General features: G+C 43.3%; 1 protein-coding gene across 2 annotated transcripts in view; it reads right to left on the reverse strand.

The window, feature by feature from the left end:
* The window catches only part of slc12a5b (solute carrier family 12 member 5b), a 115,995-nt gene extending 97,462 nt beyond the window's left edge, over positions 1 to 18,533 (reverse strand). Inside the window, exon 1 of one of the 2 annotated variants that reach the window (XM_064297978.1) lies at positions 18,452 to 18,533. In XM_064297978.1, coding sequence (XP_064154048.1) covers positions 18,452 to 18,473 — 22 coding nt within the window. In that variant the 5' untranslated portion in view covers positions 18,474 to 18,533. The remainder of the gene's footprint in view (positions 1 to 18,451) is intronic. The other variant, XM_064297976.1, reaches the window with a different exon arrangement.
* Between the last annotated feature and the right edge of the window lie 312 nt (positions 18,534 to 18,845).

Here is an 18,845-nt window from a genome sequence, read left to right on the forward strand (position 1 = left end):
CCCAAGACACCAGGTGAGTTGAGTTAACTGTGTAATCAACTGCTCTAATTGATTCATGAAGTGCAGAGTCACTATGAAAACCAGCAGACCCTGTAGCTCTCCAGGACCAGGGTTGAGGACCACGGATCTACACATTCCAAATTCAGGATTAGAGATGCCAAATGTGTATAAAAAATAAATAAATTAGCCACAATGTGCAGCCACACCTCATGGACAATTTAGACATTTTGGGTAGATTTTGAGGCACTAAAGGGCACCAGGGAACCCTGTTTACATTTTATTTCAGGTATCTTTAGCGGTAGTAATATTTCATTCCAGAATAAAGGAGAACAACTTCAGTTTTAAATTTTTGCCATGATAACTGAATGTGTGTCACTTTATTTCTACCTAAATTAATATTATATAAATGCATATGAATATTAACTAATTTAAGTTATAATTGTAAATGGTACAAGTGTCTAACTTCATTTAAGCCATTTTCCAAGCCTCTGTGATGAGTTATAAAACCTTAAATAGGACACTACCTAAATGGGTGAGGATTGTCCAGATTTGGCATCTGCACAAAGGGGTTAAAGGCAAGTTATTTTTTGCTCATACGGAATACTTTTCCTTCCCGTTATATCAGTGCGACCAAATCAAGTCGCTGAGGGATCTACCCCGGGATGAGGGCTTTAGGAAGAGAAAGCTCAGCTGCTTGCTTTTTAAGGAGAGCATACGCTCGTCTGTTCTCTCAAATCATCGGAGCACACCGCAGCGACGATGACAGCGGAGTACAAACGGGGTTTCCAAATAAAAATCATTTAAAAAGAAACTTTTTGGAGTAAACTTTTGTTCACCAATGAAAATACAATAAACATTGTTTGTCTGCAATAAATCTATTGTTTACATGCTGACAACAATTCTGGCTTCCAGACTGTGAAATATACCATCATATGAATAGAATAAATCGGTCCATTATGGTCATTTTCCACAAGCACGATACATAAATGGATAAAACCTACTATCACAATCAATCTTACCATATTATCTGCTGACCTTGCTTCTCACATTACTGTCATGTATGTTTGATAAATGAAGTTTTTTTTTTCTGCTGATGGCCAAACTTTAAACCATGAAAATGACATTTGCAAAGGTAAAGTATGAATTTCCAATGTCTGCCTGATGGCTGGAAACATGGATTTTCCAAGTGAACGCAAAAAAAACATACACTACAGTCGCCCTAGGCATTTTAAAAATATGTTATATGAATAAAATGTTCACAATAAGGTTGACAGTTGAATGTTTAATTATGATGTATGCACAGATGAGGTATAATGAATTAAATTGGCAGTGATTGCTTTCCGCTTGGAAACAGATTTTATGAAAATTGTGCTAAATGTGGGGACTTGAGAAGTATTGTGAGAACGCATAACAAACATTTTGGTGAAAGGGAGGGAGTGGATGTTTATGTTTTTTGCGTGAATCATTTAGCGTTTTTGATACTTTTGACATTGAATTGTGTGGGTCCATGATTTCAGTGACAGTGTGTAAACAGAGAAAAACTCTATCTAAAACAAAGCTTTTGTTGCTATATAAAGATACTAGACAGGCTGAACAGTGTGGTCATGTTTTAAGCAGTTATAATACACTGCAGTAATTAAGCAAACAGGCAGGGAAGCAAATAAACTGTGTAAATTAATGGTTTCTGCCGCAAACTGTGACAGGGATTCATCACACAGTCACACCTCCACACTGAGGTTCTGTTCTTATTGAATGCTTTCCGTTCACAATCAGCTGGAATTGAGGAGGAGTTGTCCCTTACCACATCCTGAAAGGCACCCCCTCCACTCTCAGATCTGAGGATCAATATCTGCAGCTGGGCAGCATTGGGCAGCACTGGGCTCTGCTGGGCAGCACTGGGCACTGCTGGGCATGGGTGGCTGAGATGCTTGTTGTGGAGAGATGAGCTCTGGCTCAGGCTGTGGTGGTTTCTCTGACAGCACTGAATGAAAACAAAAGCTTGTCTGATGGAGCGTGGCAATCTGTTTGTGTGTGTGTGTGTGTGTGTGTGTGTTATGTATGGGTATATGTGTGTGCATGCATGCTTGCAAGCGCATGCCTGTGTGCTTAATGCACCTTCATGTGCTTAACCGCTTGGTTTGGTTTCCAAGGGCATTCTGGGAAAGAAGTACTGACTTCACAGGCTAAAAATAAGGGAATCCCTGTAATTAAGAGCTGGAATGATGAGATATTCATCTTCCTGAGAGGAAATGCATTAATTAGCTCTTTCAATTCATCAGCTCCTAATTGTACTCAAATCTCCAAGGGAGCTGGGGTCTGCTGCCAAATAATGTTCCTACTCCACGGATGGATCAATATTCAGCCCTTTTTAAAGAAAAATATCTAGTCTCCTCTCGTGAGCAAACAATATAGCAGCGGGAATGTACAAATAGGCTCTGGATTAGAAGCAGAAAAAGCAGCACCTACCGGTGCTCGTATTTTCCGGTTACTAAACCTGGCAGAAGCAGCGTCTTTCTGGAATGGACAAACCCTTAAGAAGGAAAGAATATACGAAAAATAAAAATCCATTTGAAAAAAACCATAATGCCTAACCTAATTTGTGGAACATGACTGCAAATGATTTTTTTTCAGTTTAATTGCAGAAGCACCAGATAGGATGCAATGCACAAGCAGCAGCAAGATGCGAGAGAGAGCGCGAGAAAGCCAGGCACCACACTGTGCCATCAGTCCGATTGCAGGGGAAGGCCATTATAACCTGCGGTGGAAGCACACAAGTAAACATGCATCCCAGAATGCTTTCGTTTAGCCAAACTCCATACCAGGGATCTGATGGACATTAAAACACAGACCTATTTCCAAAATTATTATAATTATTTTTTTTTCTGGGTTTGGCTAGGGAATCAATAGCAACCTAAGGATATGAAAAAGCATTAATGGTGATTTGAACAGACAAAATGACCCATCCTGGTTCTTGTTTATGTATGCTGTTGTAGGAGCCATCTAGCACTCAGCCCAGCCCAGCCTGGTTGTAAACACTCCAAGGGGCTTAGATTCATGTAAGCTACAGTATACATGCATTAATAATGCTTTGTGTTGGGGGGGGTTAACCCTCCTAGCATATACACAATTAAGCGACATCTTGTTCTCATTTCTTTTCCCCATTCCTATTGTTATTACTTTTTTATGTCAATTTTTTTTTTCATTAATCCTCTGGGGAAATCTTTATAGATCATTTTAAGTGAGCGTTCATGAGGAACTCGGGGATGGGGGGTGGGGGGGGGAGATGAAACGGGCGTATGAATGTGTTGCATGTCCTTGACTTCACAGCGTACGATTCCATAATAAGGCTGGCGCTTAACCCTCCTGAAAGCCCCTATCTGCGGTTCAGGAGCCCCGCAGGCCATAAGCACCTTTCCACACGCAGTCAGAAGGCATTATTTAACTGCAGCGTGGAGGGCATTAGCATTCCCCGCACCGCACAGTCAAATCCCCTCCGTTTGTGTGCGTTTCAAAGGGCCGGGCACACGTCGCAGCGGCGCTGATCAGCGCTAAATATGGAAAGGAGAGGGCTGCGGGTTCAAGTTCCCTCCCAGGGGACACCTGTACGGGTCGGATCATAAAGGCGCTCTCCATAACCGCAGGATGTGTGCTACCGCAGAGACGTTGAAGGCTCATGCATTGGTTGTGTCACTAGCTGCTTTGGCTGGGAGTACATGGTAGCAGGGCATGGGTGGCTTTGTTCTGACTGGGGTGGAACCTTAAATCTACAGCCCCTACAAACTGGCCCACCACTTCTGCCACCTCACAGCTTTGGGTTGACTGGCTATCGCCTACCTGCATAGTCATTTTTCTCAGTCAGAAATGAAATTCCCAAATCGGTCAGGACAGCAGAATTGCCGACTCACCTCTTCAGACTATATCTTGGGTCCTCTCCCATCACCAATGACTCAAACTCCTACCATTTGAAATAGTACAGGTCATAGCGTTTTTTTAATGGTTTTAGGTTTTTCTGAGGATTTGTTGAAGATGTGTTCCATATGCATTCAGGATTTGTATTTTGGTTCTTGGCTCGTATAGTTAATGTGCATAAGTGATGTCACGCAGTACATACTCACTCGTCTGGGAATATTATTAGCCAGGTCTGACACTATTGCACATATAAATCAGGTGAATGCACTTATGTTTTCCTTTGGTCTAAGCTGCTCTGGGTAAGGGCGTCTGACAAATTAATTCAACGGCATGTAATGTAAGGTCATGTAATGGGTAGAGTGGCTTTAAGTTGGTCAGAGTTCTTTGGGTTACCTCAGGTTAAAGAGAACATTCCCACCACTTCTGTCAGTCAGCCACATTTTTAAATCTGTAAGACTGAACACGTCTCCTCCCATTGTTGCGCTACTGCTCCACTGCATTATGTGGGCTGAGGGGTGAAATGCACATTTCCGTTTGCTGGGTTTCCTCAGTTGACCTCTGCAAAAGCACCCGCTACCTGCTCATCAGGCAACTGTGATTTTGACTTGGTCTCGTTTGCAAGATCTCGATGCAGCATCCTTGAAAAACAAAAGGATTTACACTGTTTATCAGTCACGGTTTGTGAGAGAAGCATCTCTTGTTATAGTCAGGGCTAATGCTGCTGTAGTACACTGCATTATAGGTAGTATGAAAAATTGTTACTGGCAGTTGAGCAGTGCGTCGCTTTGCATGGCCATGGCTGCCACAGCGGCGACGAGAGGTATCTGCTGAGCATAAACTGGAGTGAAAATAACAGGAAAAATATAAACCGAGAGAGATTCCCCTTCTGGGCAGGATGGTGCTGTGGCTGTAACTGGAATCACTTACAAGTGAAACAGCGCACACTCTTCTCTAGAGACAGAAGGTGGGGATGTGGAACGCTGGATATTTACTGTTGCTAAGCAGTTAATAAATAATTCAGAAGAACATGGCACAAGGCTTTGTCTCTGGTGTATCAGCACATGGATGGGTTCCCTCTAAAACCAGCCAGACATTCGCAGTAATGCGACCGCTGACGTACGGACGATCCCGCGTCTGCCAAGATCAGAGAGCCTACCCCTGACTGCTGTTTCTATTGAAAGGGAAACGGTGTAGTATAACACAGAGGGAACTGGAGGTTGCAGGTTTTATTCCCTGGCAGGACACTGCTGTGGTATGACTGAGCACGGTACTTAACCAGAATTTCTTCGGTGCCCAGCCGGGTAAATGGATACTATGTCAAAGTAAGTCACTCTGGACTCTGCTAAATGTTTAAAATGTAAATGCAAATGCAATGGAAACAGTGAATGTGATATTATAACCTAAAAAAAACATGCCATTTATACTTCTGATTACATCGATTTGTTTATTCATATGCATTGCAATCAACACACACGAAACTGCTCATATCCTTTGTTATGTTTTGTTATAATTGCTAAATTCAGATTAAAATTATCCTCCGTTCCGCAACCTCAATGAAAATTTTTCAGCAGCTACCCTCCTCAAATGTATCACAGCAGCCAGCATTCACCGCGTTTTTTATTTTTTGCTAGCTTTGTCTATTTAGTGTCTTTAGTTCTAAAGACACAAATGGTACAAATATATTTATGTTCACAATATATTTTGTATTCACCAAGAAGAACCGCAAAGCTTTCAAAAAGAGATTAAAAGAGATTTTAATGTCCCTTAATGCAAGAGTGCCAGAATGGATGATTTTTTTGTTTGTTTGTTGGAATAAAATAACTGCAGTTAAGTTGGCCGTGATCTTGAAGGTGCCAGGGTCCCTGGAAAACACGCAAATCCAATTATGTGCCACCCCTGTGGGTCCACCAGCCACACTTCACCCTCGCATGAGTTGGGTTCGATCAGAGACCATGGTGCTCACCCATGCACCGCAAGAAGAATTTTTACTGAGTGAGCAACCTAGCAGCAACCAGCTTTGCCCCTGATTACCCAGAAATGTGTTTTAGAATTGAGAGAACAGGGGAGTGGGTATGGTAATGTTATGTCAGTCACTGGTCCATGACATCCAGTCAGGAGGGTCATTCAAGAAGCTAATGTAAAAAAAAAGCCATTGAAATTCAAAAAATATCTTGACACTGCATTTCTGACAGAATGGTGGTTGGCTATTAAGACATGTCAATCTCCAATCTGTCATAAACCCCAGCACTGGCCTTTAAATACAATACAGTGCCTAGCAGATGACGGACATTGCACGTGTGTGTGCATATGTTTGCATTTGTTTTTTGGTGCTGCAGAGAGACTTGGGTGATATACATCAGATTAATTCCTGTTTCAGTTTTTAGGCTTTCCTAAGCTTTACCTGAAACAGGGAGCTCAGCAGAGCTGAATTATTCAAAAGCAATAAATTAGTGGTGTGCTCTATTTCCTCTTTGAGAAACGTGGCAGAGCCCAGTCAGGCCATGCTGTCAGTGCTGTCCAGCAGCACTCCCTTCTGCAGGATCGTAAACTCATAGTGAAGATTACATTCGACTGCATGTTTTATTTCTCCTTTCTCCTGCGGGGGCATATCAGCACTGTCCTTTTGCCGGAAGGCATTAGAGAAACTCCACGTTCAAATTTATTTATTTATAATTTATAATAGTTTTTAAATGACTGTGTGGCTCTGAGTTTTCTGCAGTAAAGCAGCTCTGTAATTCTGGCTGTGCATTTATATTATTTACTTTGTTCCCTCAGGAGAACCTGATGTTCTTCCAGGAGCCGTGTTAAATCTTCCGACGGATGGCATGCAGTCCGTGGTACACTCTAACCGCCAACACTTCCTCTCCCACCCCCTCCCTCCCTCCCCCCATCCGCACCGAGTTCACTTCACTTTTATCTCTCACATCAAAGGCTCCTGCTCCAGAAGCAGGTTTCCATAAATAAATGGGGTAAGGAGAATGGGGGGGGGGGGGGGGGGGGGGGGGTATTCCCACGGAAGACAAGAAAATCGTGCAAAGAGGGCTCTTGAAAGAAAGTAGTAAAAAAAATAATAAAAAAAACAGGAAAATGGAGAAACCTTAGCAAAGTACATGGAATGGAATATTCTGGGGGCACTCAGCCTGGCTGCAGAGGAAATGCTGTTCATGGATTATGAATTTGATCCATGGGAGTCGGAACCTTGGGGGTTTTTTTTCGTTGTTTTTTTTTTGTGAGCAGGGTTTTGTCGAAGAGAATAATTACCATGTGACAGAGTGTAGCGTGGAAATGCACACTGCTGCCCCCACAAAAACCATCCATCTTTATCATGTTTTTTTTTTTTCCTGTTCACGGTGAAGAAACACGGTAGGGGTTTTGAGACTGGCCTTTATCTGATGTGATGAAATTTGCATAATACCCTGGGCAAATGTAAAAACCATCAACTGTACCTGGGCCAAAAAGGAATGTGGCCAAATGCCAATGATGGTACTGTAGCAACAGAAACACACCAGAAATCCTTTTTTAAGCAGTTATACATATTTAAGGCACCAACATTTGAGAGTCCCCAAGTGCATGCTTTTGCAAAAAAGGTCATATTGTTACTGTGAAGCATCCTGTTTAGAATTTGAAAGAGTGTGGAGACATGCTTGCATCGAAGGTAGGCTGACCAGCTGCAGCTCCTTCCATCCACGCTGCCAGCTAAGCTGTGAAATGATTGCGTCAGAGCAGTGTGCTTGATTTGCATGGCACTGGCACGGCTGGGATTTGGTATCCATACACTGGAGCAATGCAGATACCACCCATGCACTATAACAGTGCCTGCCCTTAACAGACATCCAGCAGCTCCACTGTTAGTCTCTTTTGAATTCATTATTATTTCACAAAAAGCAGGCTGATGTATTTTGATTACTGAAAACATTCGAACCAGGTGCCATGGTTTTCCTGACTGGCTGTGTATTCAGGAAGGGGAAAAAAAACAAAAAGGAAGTGGCAGGATTTTATAGCCGACGACCCAAAAGCGCGGTGGGTAATTCATTTAACGCAGAATAATTACAGTGTATGAAAGATCGAATCCACAGTGGAAAAAAATGTCAGACACAAATAATTAATGTGAAATGAGAAGGTGACTTTGACCTTTGAACCTCAGGTATGATTGGTTTGGAATGCTAATGTGAAATGATGCTGAACCAGGAACAGTCAGCAGGCAGCACTCAAGTGACCATATGTAATCTGGATTGGGAAATGCCCGTGAGGGGGTTGGCGGACGGCGGACGGCGGACCGGGGGGGGGGGGGGGGGGGGGGAGTGGGTGTGCTGTATATTCACCACCGGGGGGTTCCAGAGGTCAAAGATTCTTAATCATCCGGCTCCAGGCAATCTGTCAGAGCAATTTCACAAGCGCTGGGTGGATGCTGTCTATTTAAAACACGATTTTAGTGTTTCCAAAGGCTTATTTCTGTCTTAACGCTTGCGGATCAGTGACTCTCAAATCTTGCAGCGGTGCTTAGACCGGCCCCCCGTCGCTGGACCCTCAACAAAATATTTAGCGTACTGTAGCCGGGATAAGTCGACAGCTCTCGTGCTGCATCTGTGACTCCACAGAAAATGGTTGTGTAGCACAGCTGGTGAACTCTGGTAAATGCTAGCAACAAACGCAACCTTGATTTCCATTTAGAGCACCGCTTACACTTATAACCCTGTTACTGACCAGTCAGTGGGCTGCATAAAATTATACGCATCGATGAGGCTTTGAAACTAAATCTTCCACAAGCATCATTAGTGTAAAGAGCATCTCTCCTGGAAGTAAATGACCAGCCAAAATCTCACATTCATCTTCCCCTAGGAGCTGAGAACAACAGCACAGTAAATGTTATCATTGATTTGCATTGCACAAAACTCTCCAAGACTGACATATAGTAATCCATTTAAAATGTTTGCGTGTTAATGAGTTGCGCAGGTTCATATTTAGTGAAGAGGTTCCAGATAAACATCTTGCTCAAGGGTGCAATGAAAACACCGTACCTGTGAAATTTAACCTGTAACCTGGAATCTGCATTTGAACATCTGAAGGCGCCTTCAGGTTTAAATGTGACTATTTGCCTCTTGCGGTTGCACCAGTTGACCAGCAATACGGGAAATACTAAATCGAATTCACATTACAGTCTCTAACCTAATAAACCAAGGGAGAAAGAGTTGCTTTGCCTTTAGGGAACGACAATGATTACAGTCATCCATCATACGAGACTTCCGGCAGTCAGATTGCAACTAGTAAAGGATTCTGAGTGACATCATGGTCCAGTCACAACATTCTATGCTGCTTGGAGATGAGCCTTTATGACATCGCTGCTCAGCCACAGAATTCTGTGCAGATAGGATTCACTAGGTTCCACCCTTTCGACTGTGCACATAAAAAGAAAAGCCCCTGGCTTTCTTCAGACCTCGGCTTCTTAACCACAGCAGGTTGTTGCGTTATATTACAGTTCAGAACATTCAGGACATTACCACTGCGCTGTATTTGGCCCTGCCCTTGTTCTAGTTTCAGATGATGTGTCAAATATGCAGTGAAACTGATTACTGTGATCACTGGAAATGGACACACTACCAGCTGTCAAAATGATTTCTTGTTTTGCCTGCACTATACACTCTCTCTAATAACTGGGAAAGACATATTTGTTTTACATTAATTTATTGTTCGATAACTACTAGTGAATAATACCATGTACCAGCTAGTTAGCTGTCTAGTTTAATGATGTTAATTTTATTTAGACAAGTAGACTACTGATGTTATCCTAATGTTAGCTCAGGTAATGGAGTGAGTCAATAAAATAAAAAATGTTAATTAACTTCTGCAGAAAATGAATGAAAAGCACTGACATATCCAGCGGTATGCCAGATTCTCACGCTTTATGAGTTTAGGTCCATTCTTAAAATGGGACGAGATGAGAATTAGTATTTGGACTGCGTGTCACCAGTGAGTGGTTTTTATGAATGCTATTACATCAAAGACGTTGCCCTCCGATAGCACATAGGAGTGTCCTGGCTTCAGAAGCAGGGACACAGAACTTTGTATTAGCGATGCAAAATTGAGTATGGCGCTGGATCTATAGAATTTAGGTACTTTTAAATAGGGATAATAATAGTTTTTGTAACATGCATTTGCAAATATTTCGAAAGCATGAATGAAACATTTAAAAAAAACCAAGGTATCTGGCTGTGTACCAATTATTGCAGGGGATCAGCATCTGTAATAGTAATCCACACCAGCCACATTTACCATTATTCTTCAAGCAGGAGAAATTAACAGGGCACCATGGCTGCTGGCAAAACCGAGCAATGGTCCTTTAAAGCCTCACAGGTCAGTAAGCTGCCATGCGACCCTGTAACCTGCATGCGCAAGGTGCGTAAACTATGCTTGTGTGGGCTTGGTTAGCTTGATTAGTTGGATGGGAGATCTGAGCAAAACATTTTGTGCTGGAGGGGCCAGTAGGAGGCACTCTTCCCTCTGGGCCAAATAGATAACAGCAACACAAAGCTATGGAAGATGTTGTCCTTCAAACAAGGAATAAAACAGTCGTCCTAACTCACAGTGTTCATTAAAGACCTCATGTCATGTTTTGAATGAGTAGGGGCGTCAACCCCAGTGTCCTGGCCTAATTCCCATTATACCGGGCCACTTAATCATCCTCTACACGTGATTGGCTGTACAGTCCATTGCAGTCCCTACCCACTTTGATTCCCCAGGCCATCACAGCAGAAGAGATTTGAGTTCACGATTCACCTATGTGGTTAAATTAAACAAACAAATAAAAATCCTGTTAACCTAAAATGATCATAACCAAACAGTACAGCAGCCCAGGGCCCGCAACAATAATCCACAACTTTCAAAGTCATTCTTCACGGCGCGTGTGAAGTGGCTCAGTTTATTATGAGCTTATGAGGAACGCCAGTGCTGTAATTTATGAACCCTACCCGGTGATCTCTTTGAAGCCTGAGTCATCGGGAAAGCAAGAATAGGCTGTTTCTACCCCCCCCCCCCCCATCCCCCCCATCCCGAGATGTGATACTTGGTGTTTGCATGGTTTCAAACCCAGGGGATCCTTACAGTATAAACAGACCCCCTCAAAGTGTGACCTACATAGGCATGAAAGCGCAGAGCCACTGCAGTAGTCGTAGCTCTCTGCTGCCAGAGATCAAAGGCCCTTCATTTCAGTTACAAAAAAAAAATAAGAATAAAAATTCAGCGTACACATCTCACTTGGTTTGCGCGCAAACAGGGTTTTCCAAAAGGTGAGATACAATGACAATTTATTTTACCCCCCCCCCATCCCCCCTCCCCCCAGTGTGAAACAAATTGCCCCGCTCAGGATAGCAGTGTAATGAGCCCCAAGCTGGTTTCCTTCACACACACTGTTCAGAGGAGCTAACGCGTTAATAACCAATGGATTACTGGCTGACTCGGACCCACCCTACTCTCTGTCATGTGCTGGGCTCCCCAGCCACGCTGGAGTTAGCTGATGAACACAGCCTGGGATTGAGCATGCATTCTCTCAGGTAAAGCACAGAGCACTGCCTGTGCTAATGGTCAATTCTGTAACCTTTGAAATCTGCTACACACTGGAATTATGGGATACCAAAACTATATTTTCTGAAAACCTACATGAATTCTGTTCTTTGACTCCCTTCCCTCTTCACTTGTGTTATTGCAGTAAATGCTAGGAAGCAACTGTCAAACAACTGGGATTTGAAATGTATAGGTACACGCACAAACACAGTGCTACCTTTAAGAAGCGAGAGAGCAGAAAGCACTGTAAACAGGGGTGCGAGTAATTGCGACATTTTTGGGGGAAAATATTACTTGTTAAAGGCAATTGTACAGGAATATAATTTCCCGATTTTTGAGCACACAATATAGCTCAGCCAGGCTCCTCTCACCCTCCTAAACAGTTCCATTGCTCTGTCTTGGGCATTGGAACAGTTCAAAAGGAGTCCAAAACGTCTGCTCTCAGTCGTAAGAGCTTAAGGATGAAAGGAGAGGGCTAAAAGAGGAAACAGAGAGAGAGGGAGATCACAGAGGGAGGGAGAGAGAAAGGGGAGAGAAACAGAGCCAGAGAAAGAGAGGGACATAACAGAAGGGATAGGAAGCAGAGAGTGAGGGAAAGAACGGTAGAGAGAAGAGAGACAGAGATTCAAAGGAAGAGAGAGAGGTGTTTTGTATGGGGACACACAGCCTCTTGTGCAGCGCTGCATGTCCTTTCCCTTAGCGGGCTCATTTGGTCTGTATGCTCCATTGAGACCTGTTTGGGAACTGCCCCCATGTAGGTCTCCCGCTGCTCCCCTTCGCCTCTATGGCTCTGCTCACGGCCGACAGCGGATTACAGGCCCCGCCCCCTCTCCCTCCTTCCCGCGTTTGAAAGATGAAAACCTTTTTGTAAGTCACTCTGGATAAGAGTGTCTATAAATGGACAGTAAAACAGTCTTTCTTTAGGAATGAGAAAGTGTAGCACAAAATCCATGATGCGAGTCTGTATCTGAACTAAATGCGTTGGCCATACAGCAGCCATAAAGTCCACTCAACTGCACATGATATGAACATGTCTTATTTAGATCAGGGGTGTCCAATCTTATTGGAATAGGGCCAGAATGGGGGCAGGTTTTATTTTAGCCCAGCAGTAAGACACCCGATTAAACTAATTAAACTAAAACTTAAAGAAAAGCCTACAACCACACAGGCCCTTTTTGGATAGGATGGAACACCTCTGCTTTAGACAGACATGTAAAAGGACGCTAGGAAAAGCAGCTCCGCTCTCATGATCAAACAGCCCCTTGAGGGTCAGCTGTCAAAGAGCAGACCTGTCAGGAGATTCTCCTGGTGCATCATTCCCTTGAGCATTCTGCTGATTGGCTCCTGGTGACATCACCTCAGTACTACGGGAGGTGGCGGGGGAGCACACTCCCTCCCTCTTCAGCTCGATCTCATGCTATCATTTATTTTTTTGGGGAGGTGGAGGGAAAGCATTGGCTCCAACAGATTATGTTCTCTGTTCATAGGAGCACTACGGGATTCATCTCAGCATGGGAGGGATGCAGAGATTGATCATTTTTGAGTGGGGCAAAGTTGGGCATTGAAGTGCAGCGTGATGTGTGATTGGAGATTTAATCAGAGGGCATTGTATTGGAGGGAATGGAACACATTGGTTAGTTGGGTGGAGTGTCCTGGATGTGAAAATCCAGCAATTAAGGTTATTATTTATTATGGCCAGTACAAATATAATTGAGTGGCGGTTGCTCAAGAGGTGACTGATGCTTTCATAAACGATCTCCCACGTCTTTCAGTTTTGGGGACAGAGGATTGAATGACAGAGCGTGTATTGTAACTCCAAAAATAATCCCAGTCTAGTTTGCTGCAGTAAGCGAAGCAGAGCAAGTATGGCTAATGATGCATTTTATTTATTTATTTATTTATTTTGTTTCAATCACCATATTTTGTGAAACATTTTTAACAAACCCAAAACTGTGCTGGCTGTTAGCAGGGCTGCCTCAGTGGTGACTAACAGGCTGACAGTGATGACTTTCAGTTGCCAAACTGAGTCTCCAGTGATGAACTTCCCTTCAGCAGTGGAAAGGATGGGATTAACTCCAATCATTAGAGCTTCCTTTCATTAAATATTCTCTTATGCCACATTGTGCTTCTATTTTTAGCCTCCTGTCTGCTGGGGCAAAAATGAACACAATTGTTAGTTCGCACTGCACACTCAGAGAGGGAAAAAAGAGAGAGAAGTACTGTATGTGCGCTGGGTTTGACATTGACAGCAGTCATGTGAACTTGTATAATTGTTTCATAAAAGGTCCTTCAGATGTGCTTTGGCGGCATGGATTTGATGGTGGCAGGCCGACCCCCCCAGTTGGCGGGTATATTAAAATGCTGTGACTAGCTGTCAGCCCCTGAGCCTCTTTTGATCTGGGGCGAGAGGATTTATATTTTAGCTCATAGCCACACGCCCCCCCACACCCACACACACTCACATACAGACACTCTCTCACACACACACACACACACACACACACACACACACATCCGATGCCTTAATCTATAGATTTAAGGCAAATGCAGGACTACGGTTCAGACTGCACTTTTGTTTTCTTTGTGTTTTTACAGGCCCACTATTTAATGTGACCAATGCACACACAGTTCACAAGCAAGGTAGAAAATCACGTGCTGTCGTTCCAAGACAAATATTTGCTTTTATAAAAAAAAAAAAAGGATGTCACAGCTTTGTAATATACAGTACCAGTTTTTACATCTGAAATATGTAAAACATTTCTACATTTAATAAGGTCAAGCACATATTTCCTTGTTTTAATGTGCAAACAAAAAAAGAATACATAAATTACTTCATGTATATTTTTACCCTAAATAATGCTAACCAAAGCACAAATTCAAAATACAGAGACTACTTCCATAACAAACCCCAAGAGACCATAAAACATAAACAATAACCATGAAAATACCATGATCTGAATTAGAACAAAGTACTACAGTATGGGGATGGGAGGGGAACCAATATGCAATCTTATGTGGTGAGTGTATGTGTTGTGTATTTGATGACAATCATCTAGTCTGCCTTACTGGGAGACACTGTCTGTCCAGTGCAGCATACTGGATTTGGCCACTGGAGTGTCTGAGGATTGATGAAGAATAGCAGCAGAATTACTGTTTCCAATCGCTGGTGGTCTCTTCCATGGCCAAAGGTGTGCAGTGATTGCATCTTTCTCAGCAATGAGGAAGAGACGGGCCTTGCTCTCTAGCATATGGAGCCAGCTTACAGGCGTCCCGTAAGAGGGAAGATCACACATTAATGACTAGAATGTTCTTAGCTGAATATTCCAATGCTGATGTCACAATCCCTATTGGTAAAAGCAGTGGAGTTCTAGAAAACTGACTTATAATTTTGAAATAGAACATTCCAAAAAAACAAAGGGTGAAACTGACAAAACTGCTTTGGTTTTGGGTGAGAACTGTGCCTTTTGAAAATTCTGTCCTCATGTAGATTTACAGTATCAGTAAGCAAAGACATTTAATGTGGCTCTTCATCTCAGGAAGAGGGATAATCTTCCCCTCGCTGAAAAGAGCATCTGGATGTGATGATAAAGATGATTATGGAAACATTATTCGTTTCAATCGGTTTCAAATATTCATTATGCCAATACATTTTCATAATTCATTTTATGTAGGAAATAATAATAATTCGGGAGAAACAATGTCACACAGCTCCTATTGGACCAGCCTATAACAGGTGGTCCAATGACTCGGCTCCAGAATCGTTTGACATTACATGCTGTACTCCAGAATCGTTTGACGTTACATGCTCTACTCCAGAATCGTTTGACATTACATGCTGTACTCCAGAATCGTTTGACGTACTGTTACTCCAGATCGTTGACATTACTGCTGTACTCCAGAATCGTTTGAGTTACATGCTCTATCCAGAATCGTTTGACATACATGCTGTACTCAAATCGTTGCTTACATCTTACTCGATCGTTGACATTACATGCTGTACTCCAGAATCGTTTGACGTTACATGCTCTACTCCAGAATCGTTTGACACGTGTTTGATCCACAAGGTTTCTGATGAATTTGCAGCTTGACTAAACAGAAACCAACAAAAAGCAGCAGCAGGATTTAAAGGAGAAGGAGGCAGGCTGACAGCTGGGGGCAGTAATGAAGACCTCGTTTGTCAAAACAGAAGGCAGTGGTGGTCATTTTATGAAACTAAACGGAAGCACCCTGTCAGAATGCAAAAGCAGGTCATAAATAAGGAACGCGCAGGATATTGCACTAAATTTAATCCTTACCATTATGGTGCAAAAGCTCACCCCGGTGTGCTCTGTTTAAAAGAGCATTTGCCAAACAGGCATTCCATTCAAATTCATCACTGGGCCATGTGTGATCCAGTGCCTGGGTGGGGGGGGGTCAGAGCCAGCAACCGCTGTAGAACCACGACCACAGCTGCTCGCTAATCCCGGAAAATTCTCTTTATTTCTGTGTTCATGACATCAATTTTTTTTTTCTTTTTTTCACAATGGATTCTCTGGATTAGATTAATGTAATATCATAAATACTGCATCAGCAAATAAATTCACAGGATCTCTCTGCATTGAAAACATGTGAATGTATACAATCAACAGGGAAGACTTTCATCTACATGAAGTGTGTGTGTATATCTGTGTGTGTGAATGCATGCGTGTGTGCATCTGCTGTGGGGGGAGGCAAATGCAGTTATAGGCTGACTGTGAAATGCATAGCATTAGACCAACACTTTAGAGGCACAACTTGTAATGTGTAAACTCCCTGTTGTTATCTCAAAACCAAGGTTATAAATTCAAGCCTGTGAATAACATGGTTTGGCACTGGCCATGTATGACACTGGAGATAAATGTCGAAGCTGTCCTGGTGTATGTATGAACACACTCTACAAGAACTTGAACATGGCCACATGGGGATTTAGGTTAAAGGTTCTGGATTTAGTGTTAAGGTTAAGAGTTGAACGCTTTCAAACTATCCAACTCATTAAACCCCACCCGCCATGGATGACGCCTGGTCCAATAAGAGCCATGATGTCTGGAGAGGGGAGGGGAGGGGCGGGGAGGGAGGGGCCGCAGACTCAAGGATGGACAGCGGACAGGGTGTGCCAGCGTTAATCTGCGAGGGAGGCGAATCTCTTAATCGCGCTTACGCTCTGATCTGGGGAATAAAACGCGATGATCAGGGCTTGAATTAAAAGGATTATGCTCTCATTAGAGCGCCCACATCTCTAGAGCTGATAAGCGCAGGAGGGCGATGCCTCTCAGGATGAACTCAATGCTGATGCAAATGCTAACGTTCTGGCTTCAGTACACCGCACACAGCCGGCTAGGATAGTGTGTGTTTGTGTTTGTCTGTGTGGGTGTGTGTGCGCGTGCGTGCATGCACGCCTGTGTGTGTGTGTGTGTAAGGAATCCTCATTTGTTAGTAAGGGTATGTGTGTGTGTTTGAGCATGTAGTGAGGCATGTGCCTGGGGGCACGCGTGCAGTGAGGGCTGAGACAGACAGGAGTTACACCCATTGGCATTGATCATGGATTAGAATGTTTGCTCAGCCTCTTAGCATAATGAAGACCCAAGGAGCATTTAGCAGCCAATCAGCTTCAGAGTTCGGCTACCTGCTTCTGAGTGTTGCCTTAATGTGTTTCTCAGCTTGGCCTTTTTAATGGCATATGAGAGATTAAAAATATGAATGTTAATGAGTTCAAGTCAATTGAGCTAAACAGCTCACTAATTATGAGAGTGCTGGTGACAGTCCATTTACTACACTGGGTCGTTATTTCAAAGCGTCACCTGGCAATTCACCCCCTGACAGCTTCCAGCACACGCTACCGATAGCTAAAAGTGCCAACAAGGAAGATAAAATGAAGCTTATTTCCATCCTTCATAGTGTGCAAATGCTGGGCTAAGCCTTCTCTGGGTTACTTCAAGGGCAGCTATCAAGTACAGTACAAGACTGTAAGATGTAAAAAGATGTGAAAAAAAAGATGGCATTCTACTCTGCGTTTCACAGTGGAACACCTGCTCTCTCTCCTCTCATGTGTTTCACCAACAGATCACTGAACCAGGGATAAACACAATAACATTTCAATGAATATCGCTGCAACCAGCACTTCCAGGGTCCATGCCTGGATTCTGTCAGCATCTGCCCACAGCTTTGAAGTTAGTAAAAAGGCAAGCATTCTGGTGAGTTCAGCAAGCACATACAAAATCATGCCAAACTGAGTTTTGTGAAGAAAAACGTAACGTTTGCGTTTACCATGAAGTCAAGGATTAATACTGAATCTCCAGACCCACCAACAAGCAACACAAAAGGAAAGTTTAAGATATATATGCACGCGTGCGCGCATGTGTGCGTGCGCGTGCGTATAGATCTTAAACACACACACACCCCCCACACACACACACACACACACACGCACACACCCCACACCCCACACACAAAGCTCAGGGGCAGAGCCCTGCCAAGTATTTCTCAGGATACAACCCCTCCATTATAAGCAGAACCTTGGCAGGTGCACAAAAGCATAAAGAAATGTGTGTGGTGTCGGTGCTCCGAGGACCTGGAGTGCCAGTCACTGAAAGCTCCACAGTAGCGCTGCACCGACCGGAAAGGAGAGCAGCAGCGTAGGAACAGAATACTCCACAACCTTGCCTTCGCCTTGACAAGAACTACGTCACACCTCCACCGGGGGAACCACATCCAGCAGGGCGGCATGATTAATTACGCAACAGATTTTATTTCCTGCTTGCCTTGCCTTCGGTTTGCTTGTTGCCATGAAATCATTGTCTGCCTGTCTTTGTCAAACACGACGGTGCATCTCGTTGGATCAGCGCATGCAAACCCTTTGTTTTCTGCTATAACTTGAAATCCAGCGTACTCACCGCCTGGTCGGCTTCACCTTCATCCCCCAAAGACTTCCTCAAAATGTGTGGTCGAGATCAGAACAATCACAGCTCACCTTTCAAATTACAAACTGGCATGAGGGGAGCAGGCTGGTGTTCTCCAGTGCTCTGGCAGCAAGAGGAAGTTGCACAGAGGAAAACAATCATTCAATCCTCTGGATTCGCAGGAGCTGATAATTGTTCTTCATTAGACACTAATTGCCAATTGAAGGACGATCCACTCTCTTAAAGCCATATTATGTCACAAATAGATATGCATGCCATAAAGAGTAACTGTCTCATATTTACGTCCCAGGATCTTCAATTTATCAGATCAATGGTTTTATTTTCCAATTTTTTTTATATGACAAATGTAGGGTATGTTTGAATTAAGTCAATAATAGAGTGATAGGCAAAATCAGTAAGGTGATTCATTTCTGAAAGTATGGACACCTGGGAACTGAAACTAAA

Source organism: Anguilla rostrata, chromosome 11 (genome assembly GCF_018555375.3).
Source record: "Anguilla rostrata isolate EN2019 chromosome 11, ASM1855537v3, whole genome shotgun sequence".
Taxonomy (NCBI): Eukaryota; Metazoa; Chordata; class Actinopteri; order Anguilliformes; family Anguillidae; genus Anguilla; species Anguilla rostrata.